The sequence below is a fragment of the Schistocerca serialis genome, chromosome 4 (genome assembly GCF_023864345.2).
Source record: "Schistocerca serialis cubense isolate TAMUIC-IGC-003099 chromosome 4, iqSchSeri2.2, whole genome shotgun sequence".
Lineage (NCBI taxonomy): Eukaryota > Metazoa > Arthropoda > Insecta > Orthoptera > Acrididae > Schistocerca > Schistocerca serialis.
The window spans coordinates 489,433,592-489,445,685 of NC_064641.1; the positions used below are offsets into that span (position 1 = coordinate 489,433,592).

A 12,094-nucleotide genomic window follows, 5' to 3' on the forward strand; every position below is an offset into this window, starting at 1 on the left:
CCGTTCTACCATTCCTATACCGGCAAGGGAACTTGCTGTTCCAACAGGACAATGCACGTCCGCATGTGTCCCGTGCCACCCAACGTGCTCTAGAAGGTGTAAGTCAACTACCCTGGCCAGCAAGATCTCCGGATCTGTCCCCCATTGAGCATGTTTGGGACTGGATGAAGCGTCGTCTCACGCGGTCTGCACGTCCAGCACGAACGCTGGTCCAACTGAGGCGCCAGGTGGAAATTGCATGGCAAGCCGTTCCACAGGACTACATCCAGCATCTCTACGGTCGTCTCCATGGGAGAATAGCAGCCTGCATTGCTGCGAAAGGTGGATATACACTGTACTAGTGCCGACATTGTGCATGCTCTGTTGCCTGTGTCTATGTGCCTGTGGTTCTGTCAGTGTGATCATGTGATGTATCTGACCCCAGGAATGTGTCAATAAAGTTTCCCCTTCCTGGGACAATGAATTCACGGTGTTCTTATTTCAATTTCCAGGAGTGTATATTGTGAAAAGCAATGGTCCCATAACACTCTGTGGTACGCCAGAGGTTACTTTAACGTCTGTAGACGTCTCTCCATTGATAACAACATGCTGTGTTCTGTTTGCTAAAAACTCTTCAATCCAGCCACACAGCTGGTCTGATATTCCGTAGGCTCTTACTTTGTTTGTCAGGCGACAGTGCGGAACTGCATCGAACGCCTTCCGGAAGTCAAGAAAAATAGCATCTACCTGGGAGCCTGTATCTAATATTTTCTGGGTCTCATGAACAAATAAAGCGAGTTGAGTCTCACACGATCGCTGTTTCCGGAATCCATGTTGATTCCTACATAGTAGATTCTGGGATTCCAAAAACGACATGATACTCGAGCAAAAAACATATTCTAAAATTCTACAACAGATCGATGTCAGAGATATAGGTCTATAATTTTGCGCATCTGCTCGACGACCCTTCTTGAAAACTGGGACTATCTGTGCTCTTTTCCAATCATTTGGAACCCTCCGTTCCTCTAGAGACTTGCGGTACACGTCTGGTAGAAGGGGGGCAAGTTCTTTCGCGTACTCTGTGTAGAATCGAATTGGTATCCCGTCAGGTCCAGTGGACTTTCCTCTATCGAGTGATTCCAGTTGCTTTTCTATTCCTTGGATACTTATTTCGATGTCAGCCATTTTTTCGTTTGTGCGAGGATTTAGAGAAGGAACTGCAGTGCGGTCTTCCTCTGTGAAACAGCTTTGGAAAAAGGTGTTTAGTATTTCAGCTTTACGCGTGTCATCCTCTGTTTCAATGCCATCATCATCCCGGAGTGTCTGGATATGCTGTTTCGAGCCACTTACTGATTTAACGTAAGACCAGAATCTTCTAGGATTTTCTGTCAAGTCAGTACATAGAATTTTACTTTCGAATTCACTGAACGCTTCACGCATAGCCCTCCTTACGCTAACTTTGACATCGTTTAGCTTCTGATTGTCTGAGAGGTTTTGGCTGCGTTTAAACTTGGAGTGAAGCTCTCTTTGCTTTCGCAGTAGTTTCCTAGCTTTGTTGTTGTACACGGTGGGTTTTTCCCGTCCCTCACAGTTTTACTCGGCACGTACCTGTCTAAAACGCATTTTACGATTGCCTTTAACTTTTTCCATAAACACTCAACATTGTCAGTGTCGGAACAGAAATTTTCGTTTTGATCTGTTAGGTAGTCTGAAATTTGCCTTCTGTTACTCTTGCTAAACAGATAAACCTTCCTCCCTTTTTTAATATTCCTATTAACTTCCATATTCAGGGATGCCGCAACGGCCTTATGATCACTGATTCCCTGTTCTGCACTTAAAGAGTCGAAAAGTTCTGGTCTGTTTGTTATCAGTAGGTCCAAGATGTTATCTCCACGAGTCGGTTCTCTGTTTAATTGCTCGAGGTATAATGTCACTCAGTATAATGTCACTCGATGCTGTGTCCCTACCACCAATCCTAAACATCTGAGTGTCCCAGTCTATATCTGGTAAATTGAAATCTCCACCTAAGACTATAACATGCTGAGAAAATTTATGTGAAATGTATTCCAAATTTTCTCTCAGTTGTTCTGCCACTAATGCTGCTGAGTCGGGAGGTCGGTAAAAGGAGCTAATTATTAACCTAGCTCGGTTGTTGAGTGTAACCTCCACCCATAATAATTCACAGGAACTATCCACTTCTACTTCACTACAGGATAAACTACACGAACACTCCACCACCGGTTGCATGCAATCTATCCTTTCTAAACACCGTCTGTACCTTTGTAAAAATTTCGGTAGAATTTATCTCTGGCTTAAGCCAGCTTTATGTACCTATAACGATTTCAGCTTCGGTGCTTTCTATCAGCGCTTGAAGTTCTGGTACTTTACCAACGCAGCTTCGACAGTTGACAATTACAATACCGATTGCTGCTTGGTCCCCGCATGTCCTGACTTCGCCCCGCACCCGTTGAGGCTGTTGCCCTTTCTGTACTTGCTCAAGACCATCTAACCTAAAAAACCGCCCAGCCCACGCCACACAACCCCTGCTACCCGTGTAGCCGTTTGTTGCGTGTAGTGGACTCCTGACCTATCCAGCGGAACCCGAAACCCCACCACCCTATGGCGCCCACCGTATGGCATCGTACTCTGGGGTGACTCATCATTGAGTAAAAGAGTGTTCATTGCACAAAAGCGTGTAATCAGAATAATTGCTGGAGCTCATCCAAGATCATCCGGCAGACACTTATTTAAAGAGCTAGAAATCTCCACTGTAGCCTCACAATATATATATTCACTTAAGAAATTTGTTATTAACAATCCGATCGAATTCAAAAGTAATTGCAGTGGACATGGCTACAACACTAGGAGAAATAATTATCTTCACTAGTCAAGGTTAAATATAACTTTGGCTCAGAAGGGGGTAAATTATGCTGCCACAAAAGTCTTTGCTCAATTACCTAATAACATCAAAAGTCTGCCAGATAGCCATATAGCATTTAAAAGGAAACTAAAAGAATTTCTTAATAGCAACTCCTTCTACTCATTAGATGAATTTTTGGATATAGTAAGTGGCTAATATCCCAACCCCCACAAAAAAAGTTGAGTGTCATGTAATATTTTGTCTAATGTAAAATGTTGTATAGATACCTTTTATTAACCTGACACGTTCGACATCATTACGAAGTGTCGTATTCATGATCTATGGAACAAGTACTAATCTAATCTAATCTAATCTAATCTAATCTCTAATCTGTATAAAGTAACAATAATATCCATTACATAATAAACGTTGAATTCTTTTACATAAAACAAATACAATTTCCTTCTTAACTTTGAATGTTCCGGCCAGTAGCCTTGCACCAACCTGCTTTCTGATAAATAAATAAACAACAAAAGTATCTACTACGCACTAAACTTTACAACAATTATTCTATTACATAATGATTCAATAAAGTGTTCAATGTGTTTTGTGTGGAGGAAATAATGATCTGATCCTTAACTGAAAAGACTGATTTTTTAAATTTACTGTATCTTTTAAGCAGTAAAGTTACAGAGTTGATATTTACAACACTTCTCATTTTAATGATGCGCTTCAAAGCGTTCAGATTTTAGCATTCAGGTCTTTATAGAAAACTTTTTAATTTCACTTGCACAGTAAATCCTAAATTGTTATAGATATGATCAATGTTCAAGTTTTATTGGGATCACTATGAAAATTTATGAAGCATGGTAGGTTAAAATTACTGTGGCTTCATTCCCTGAGTCCGCAGCTCGTGGTCGTGCGGTAGCTTTCTCGCTTCCCACGCCCGGGTTCCCGGGTTCGATTCCCGGCGGGGTCAGGCATTTTCTCTGCCTCGTGATGACTAGGTGTTGTGTGTTGTCCTTAGGTTAGTTAGGTTTAAGTAGTTCTAAGTTCTAGGGGACTGATGACCATAGATGTTAAGTCCCATAGTGCTCAGAGCCATTTCATTCCCTGAATTACTACAGAATCAAACAGTTTTCACAAATGTTTGCCTTTATGGCTAATCTTAGGTACGCTATATTTAACACTGCTACGTATCCCTGGCCACAAACAGCTTCGACGGGTGTTCCCTATAACGTAGGTTCTCGTCTGTCTGACTCGCACACTACAGCGCTTAGGCCTCATTCAGCACAATAGACGCCTGTGAATTTCCCCATCTCCTGGCGAATCTGCGCTCTTCGTGGCACACGGTCCTGGATGACAGGGTTCATTTCATAACTCCTGAGGGCTGACTCTTTCGGCCGTATACTTAAATGAGAGCGAAAGGCTCGTTAACCTACAACTGGCGGTGTTGGGTGTTGCAGATGAGGAGGACCTGTTCATGGTGTCGGACCTGCTGCTGGGCGGCGACCTGCGCTACCACATCTCGCAGCGCGTGCGCTTCTCGGAGGCGTGCGTGCAGCTGTACGTCTGCGAGCTGGCCATGGCGCTCGACTACCTGCACAGCCGCCGCATCGTGCACAGGTGGGGCGCGCAACAGGTGCACGGCCTCGCTCCAGCACTGTGCGGCGTCCCCCCCGCATGCCACCCTGCTGTACTCACCTACGGCGAACGAAGCTTTCTGTCTTCTGGTGGCGCTGTTGGCAAGCTTTTATCACGAAGAGCAAAAGCCAAGCGTCAGTACTGACCGAAAGCCTTAATTGTCTACAACTGTGACAACACGCAGGTGTTGCCATAGGAAAGTAAACAAAATCGCTTTACATGTCTGCTAACGCGAAGCATGCAAAAAAGTCAGTTAGGGACCTTCTCTCGCCGTATTAATTATTCAGGCTGGTCACGATTAGTCTGAAAAACTTATAAGGGTGTTTCTGGGTGGGTTTTGTTGAGAAATAACTGTTAAGCAAAGGAATTCTATACATTGCACCGTTTACGAGGTTATTAGCTGTTAAGTCCGGTCAATCAGTCCGCTGCGTTCGCAAATTCAGGCACCCTGACAGAAATGGTGTCACCAAACGTGTTCTTCGTTTGGTTTCCCAAATTACAGCCAGAGAGTGATACAAAGATTGTAGATTGGACGGTAAGAATGGCTGCACCCGAGCCAAAAGCTGAGCAGTCTCGTGCGCTCTCATCTACGCTAAAGGGAGCAACTGACACTATTTCTATATGGAGGGATGCTTGAATTTACGAGCGCAATGGCCTGATTGCCTTAGTTCAACGCCAATTAACGATGAAACGATGCAACATATTAAGTTTGCTTGTTAACAGTTACGTTTCAGCACAGCCTACCCTGCAACGCAGTAACAAGCTTTTCAGACTGTTTCTGATCATCCCATATACACAGTGATCCAGCTGTCCCTACTGTTGGGTTTTATGCAACTCGCAAAGCCTTCAAATGTTGTTGTTGTTGTTGTTGTGGTCTTCAGTCCTGAGACTGGTTTGATGCAGTTCTCCATGCTACTCTATCCTGTGCAAGCTTTTTCATCTCCCAGTACCTACTGCAACCTACATCCTTCTGAATCTGCTTAGTGTATTCATCTCTTGGTCTCCCTCTACGATTTTTACCCTCCACGCTGCCCTCCAATACTAAATTGGTGATCCCTTGATGCCTCAGAACATGTCCTACCAACCGATCCCTTCTTCTGGTCAAGTTGTGCCACAAACTTCTCTTCTCCCCAATCCTATTCAATACTTCCTCATTAGTTATGTGATCTACCCATCTAATCTTCAGCATTCTTCTGTAGCACCACATTTCGAAAGCTTCTATTCTCTTCTTGTCCAAACTATTTATCGTCCATGTTTCACTTCCATACATGGCTACACTCCATACGAATACTTTCAGAAATGACTTCCTGACACTTAAATCAATACTGGATGTTAACAAATTTCTCTTCTTCAGAAACGCTTTCCTTGCCATTGCCATCCTACATTTTATATCCTCTCTACTTCGACCATCATCAGTTATTTTGCTCCCCAAATAGCAAAACTCCTTTACTACTTTAAGTGCCTCATTTCCTAATCTAATTCCCTCAGCATCACCCGACTTAATTCGACTACATTCCATTATCCTTGTTTTACTTTTGTTGATGTTCATCTTATATCCTCCTTTCAAGACACTGTCCATTCCATTCAACTGCTCTTGCAAGTCCTTTGCTGTCCCTGACAAAATTACAATGTCATCGGCGAACCTCAAAGTTTTTATTTCTTCTCCATGAATTTTAATACCTACTCCGAATTTTTCTTTTGTTTCCTTTACTGCTTGCTCAATATACAGATTGAACAACATCGGGGAGAGGCTACAACCCTGTCTTACTCCCTTCCCAACCACTGCTTCCCTTTCATGTCCCTCGACTCTTATAACTGCCATCTGGTTTCTGTACAAATTGTAAATAGCCTTTCGCTCCCTGTATTTTACCCCTGCCACCTTTAGAATTTTAAAGAGAGTATTCCAGTCAACATTGTCAAAAGCTTTCTCTAAGTCTACAAATGCTAGAAACGTAGGTTTGCCTTTCCTTAATCTTTCTTCTAAGATAAGTCGTAAGGTCAGTATTGCCTCACGTGTTCCAGTGTTTCTACGGAATCCAAACTGATCTTCCCCGAGGTTGGCTTCTACTAGTTTTTCCATTCGTCTGTAAAGAATTCGTGTTAGTATTTTGCAGCTGTGACTTATTAAGCTGATAGTTCGGTTATTTTCACATCTGTCAACACCTGCTTTCTTTGGGATTGGAATTATTATATTCTTCTTGAAGTCTGAGGGTATTTCGCCTGTTTCATACATCTTGCTCACCAGATGGTAGAGTTTTGTCAGGACTGGCTCTCCCACGGCCGTCAGTAGTTCCAATGGAATATTGTCTACTCCGGGGGCCTTGTTTCGACTCAGGTCTTTCAGTGCTCTGTCAAACTCTTCACGCAGTATCATATCTCCCATTTCATCTTCATCTACATCCTCTTCCCTTCAAATATCACATGCGATTTTTGATATTCTCTCGATCGCTAAGAATTAACTATTAGCACTATGGAAAAAATGAACAGGTCCTTTTTGTATCAAACACAGTATAGATTAATTTTGTACTGGAGTGCACTTTCGGCAGAGGTTGTAGTTTTCGAATATTTATTTATTTTTTTAATAACTCGAAAACTGTTGCCTCCATCGAAAACGTATCCCAGTACAAAATTTAACTATATTCAGTTTCCTACAAAAATGTTCCGTTAATTTTTTCTATAAGACTAATAGATTATGTGTATCGAGTGAGAGAACAAGAAAATCTTGCACGCTATTTGAACATATCGCGGGTGGCATAAAACCCAGCGTCAGGGGCAGCTGAATCATCCTGTATATAGTGAAGTTGCACTCACGAGTAATGTGCATGCACTGTCAGTTAACAGTTTTCTCTACAGACAACCTTCTTCTAATAGAGACGAGACAGTGTATAACGTCATTACATGTATACCTCGAAAGACAGGCTGTGGCGCGTACGTCACGAGGGCAGGAGACAGCTAGCTCTTTCGTTTAGAACAGCAGACTACCTGCGTTTCTAAACCTGTTCTCTCTTAATTGGGTGGTAACGTACAAACGAGAGTTGCATCATCTGTTGCACTTTGTTATTATGGCGAGCTACTGATTGGTATGGCCTCAACGACCAGAAGTCCATAGGCCTACTACAAGTTTGTTACGGCTGTGCTAGGCACAATAAAACTAAAATCATGCCAAAATGATTATACGTTAAATGAGGCGCTATATCTTGTATCAAATGACGACTGTTAAGGAGAAGAGACTGAATGCTATAAACAAGCCCATTTCTGTCGAGAATACAACGTAAATCGTAAATTACAGCGTATTGAAAAGTTGCGTGTTTCGTTGCTGTCCTAGTAATCAGTAAGACTACATAATAGCGGATTCCAGTATAAAATGTAATTCTCGTTTGTACGTAAATACCCTATTACGAGCTAACAGGGTTAAAAACGCAGTTCGTCTGCTGAGTTGAGCGAGTGATGGACCGAGCGCATGCTTACCCTCGTGACATACGCCTAGCGGCCTGTCTACCCGTGGGCCATTATCTTGTTCAGCTCCCAGGTGGATACCTGCTACAGGCGGCTTATTCACTAGACGATACATATTATTTTTATTATTATCATAATGTTCTCAGTCGACAATATTTGGTTGTAATGATGAGGCCGTGAGTATTGTCTGATTGCATTCAGAAACGTGAGAATGGATGGAATAAAGTGGGGCAAGATTGCGTGTTTAAAATTTAAATTACGATGTACTGCATGAAATGCAGCAAATAACACTGATATGTTAACTAATATTTCGTCTTATTTTTGGTTGTTGTACTCTGAAGCGCGAGAGGAGCTGCTATAACCACGCGTATTCAGATATCTACATCTACATCTACGTACATACTCCGCAATCCACCATACGGTGCGTGGCGGAGGGTACCTCGTACCACAACTAGCATCTTCTCTCCCTGTTCCACTCCCAAACAGAACGAGGCAAAAATGACTGCCTACGTGCCTGTGTACGAGCCCTAATCTCTCTTATGTTATCTGTGGGGTCTTTCCGCGAAATGTAAGTTGACGGCAGTAAAATTGTACTACAATCAGCCTCAAATGCTGGTTCTCCCAATTTCCTCAGTAGCGATTCACGAAAAGAACGCCTCGTTTCCTCTAGAGACTCCCACCCGAGTTCCTGAAGCATTTCCGTAACACTCACGTGATGATCAAACCTACCAGTAACAAATTTAGCAGCCCGCCTCTGAATTGCTTCTATGTCCTCCCTTAATCCGACCTGACAGGGATCCAAAACGCTAGAGCAGTACTCAAGAATAGGTCGTATTAGTGTTTTATAAGCGGTCTCCTTTACAGATGAACCACATCTTCCCAAAATTCTACCAATGAACCGAAGCCGACTATCCGCCTTCCCCACAACTGCCATTACATGTCCCACTTCATATCGCTCTGCAATGTTACGCCCAAATATTTAATCGACGTGACTGTGTCAAGCGCTACACTACTAATGGAGTATTCAAACATTACAGGACTCTTTTTCCTATTCGTCTGCATTAATTTACATTTATCTTTATTTAGAGTTAGCTGCCATTCTTTACCCTAGTCACAATCCTGTCCAAGTCATCTTGTATCCTCCTAGATTCACTCAACGACACCTTCCCGTACACCACAGCATCATCAGCAAACAGCCGCACATTGCTATCCACCCTATCCAAAAGATCATTTATGTAGATAGAAAACAACAGCTGACCCACCACACTTCCCTGGGGCACTCCAGATGATACCCTCACCTCCGATGAACACTCACCATCGAGACATGTAAACAGGCAGAATACGGCGCTGCTGTCAGCAACGCCTACATAAGACAACAAGTATCTGGCTCAGTTGTTAGATCGGTTACTTCTGCTACAGCGGCAGGTTATCAAGATTTAAGTGAATTTGAACATGGTGTTACAGTCGGCGCACGACCGATGGGACACAGCGTATCCGAGGTAGCGATGGATTGAGGATTTTCCCGTACGACCATTTCACGAGTGTATCGTGAATATTAGGAATCCGATACAACATCAAATCACCGACATTGCTACGTAAGAATCCTGTCTGATCACCTGCATCCATTCAAGTCCATTAAGCATTCCGACAGACTCGGACAATTCCAGCAGGACAATGTTACGCCCCATACGTTCAGAATTGCTGCAGAATGGGTCCAGGAATACTCTTCTCGCCGGCAGCTGTGGCCGAGAGCTTCTAGGCGCTTCTGTCCGGAACCGCGCTGCTGCTACGGTCGCAGGTTCGAATCCTGACTCGGGCGTGGATGTGTGTGATGTCCTTCAGTTAGTTAGGTTTAAGTAGTTCTACGTCTAGGGGACTGATGACCTCGGATGTTAAGTCCCATAGGGCTTAGAGCCATTTTTGAACACTCTTCTCAGTTTAAACACTTCCGCTAGCTACCAAACTCCCCAGAAATGAATATTATTGAGCATATCTGAGATGTCTTGCAATGTGCTGATCAGAAGAGATCACCATCCCCTCGTACCCTTACGGATTTAATGACAGACCTGCTGGATTCATGGTTTCAATTCCCTCCAGTACTACGTCAGACATTAGTGAAGTCGAGGCCGCGTCGTGTTGTGGCACTTCTGCGCGCTCGCGGGGACCCTACACGATATTAGACAGGTGTATCAGTTTCTTTGCTCTTTGTTGTATAGCAGAATCCGAAAGGGATACGTAAAATTTAAGCTGTAATAAGTAATAAGTTAAAAAAGTGATGGAAATGCGTAGTCTTACGCGACAGATGGGTAAGAATGTGTTTCTAGTCTGATAAGTTTGCCATTTATTATCAAAGTGAGAAAAACCTACGTGTCATTCAGTGCTTATTCTTTGTTTAAATTTTAATATACGTTCTTGTACTGAACTTCGATTCTCAGAATATAATAATTCTTATTAACACAACAATTTGTTTAACGAACAATTCAAAGGCTTGTGAAGAAGAGAGATATTTCCATCAGAATAAATAATATTTAACAACAGGAACAGGAGCTCTGCCGCAACTTCTCACAATTTGGACACAAAACTGTGTTCTGTTACTGGACTGTTACACTGTTTATTACAACTTCATAGTGAAAAGTTTTGAATTTCCTTTCTTTCTGATTAATTAGAATGGAAAAGTTTTCTACTTGGCTTCTTTGCTTATCCAGTACTATGGAAGTTATTCCCTAATGTCTCAACAGATGTCCTACCATTCTGTCCCTTCTTCTTATTAGTGTTTTCCACACATTCCTTTTCTTGGCGATTCTTCGTAGGTCCACCTCATTCCTTACCTTCTCATTCCATTTAATTTTCAACATTCTTCTTTAACAACAAATCTTAAATAAGTCGATTCTCTTCTTCTCTGGTTCCCCAGAATCCATGTTTCACTGCCGTACAATGCTATGCTCCTAACGTACATTCTCTGGGATTTCTTCCTCAAATTAAGGCCTGTGTTTTATACTAGTAGACTTCTCTTGGCGAGGAATGCCCTTTTCGGCAGCATTATTCTGATTTTGATGTCGTGGGTTTTTGCTGCCCAGCTAACAGAATTCCTTAACTTCATCTACTTCGTGATCGCCACTTCTAACGTGTCTCGCTAAGAGCCTTGGTCTTTCTTCGATTTACTGTCAGCCGATATTGTGTGCTCATGAGAGTGTTTATTTCATTCAGCTGGTCCTGTAATTCTTCTTCTCTTCCATTGAGAATAGCAATGTCATCAGCGAATCTCATCGTTGATATTCTTCCACTTTTAATTTTAATTCAACTCTTGAACCTTTCTTTTATTTCCTTGATTGCTTCTTCGATGTATAGTTGAACAGAAGGGGTGAAAGACTATATCCCTTTATTACACCGTTTCTAATCTGAACACTTCGTCTCCGACTACTAACATTCCCTCTTGGTTCTTGTACATATTGTATATCGCCCGTATTTCCGTATAGCTTACTCCTATTTTTCTGAGAATTTCGGACATCTTCCACCATTTCACATTTCTCTAGATCAACAGATCCTTCTATGTGTCTTGATTTTTCTTCAGTCTTGCCTCCATTATCAATCACGAAGTCAGAATTACCTCTCTAAAGCCAAACTGATCGTCATATAACACATTCTTAGTTTTCTTTTACTTTCTTCTATATGTTATTATAGTCAGCAAATTATATGCATGAGCTGTTAGGATGATGTGTGATAATTCTCGCACTTGTCAGCTCTTGAAATCTTCGGAATTTTGTGCATGATGTTTTTCCGAAAGTCAAATGGTACATCGCGAGACTCATACGTTCTGCACACCAACATGAATAGTCATTTTTGTGGCCATTTCCCCCAATGATTTTAGAAACTCTGATGGAATATTGTCTACCCATTCCGTCTTATTCAAATGGTTCAAATGGCTCTGAGCACTATGGGACTTAACATCTGAGGTCATCAGTCCCCTAGAACTTAGAACTACTTAAACCTAACTAACCTAAGAACATCACACACATCCATGCCCGAGGCAGGATTCGAACCTCCGACCGTAGCGGTCGCACGGTTCCAGACTGAAGCGCCTAGAACCGCTTGGCCATACCGGCCGGCTTTCCGTCTTATTCGATAGCAACTCTTCCTAGGCTCTTTTAAATTCTG

At 42.5% G+C, this 12,094-nt stretch overlaps 1 protein-coding gene across 1 annotated transcript in view; it reads left to right on the forward strand.

Annotated features, from left to right (window-relative positions):
- Positions 1-12,094, forward strand: part of LOC126473909 (serine/threonine-protein kinase 32A) — a 622,586-nt gene that overhangs the window by 381,231 nt on the left and 229,261 nt on the right. Inside the window, exon 4 of the mRNA XM_050101255.1 lies at positions 4,306-4,465. Within this exon, the coding sequence (XP_049957212.1) occupies positions 4,306-4,465 (160 nt within the window). The remainder of the gene's footprint in view (positions 1-4,305; positions 4,466-12,094) is intronic.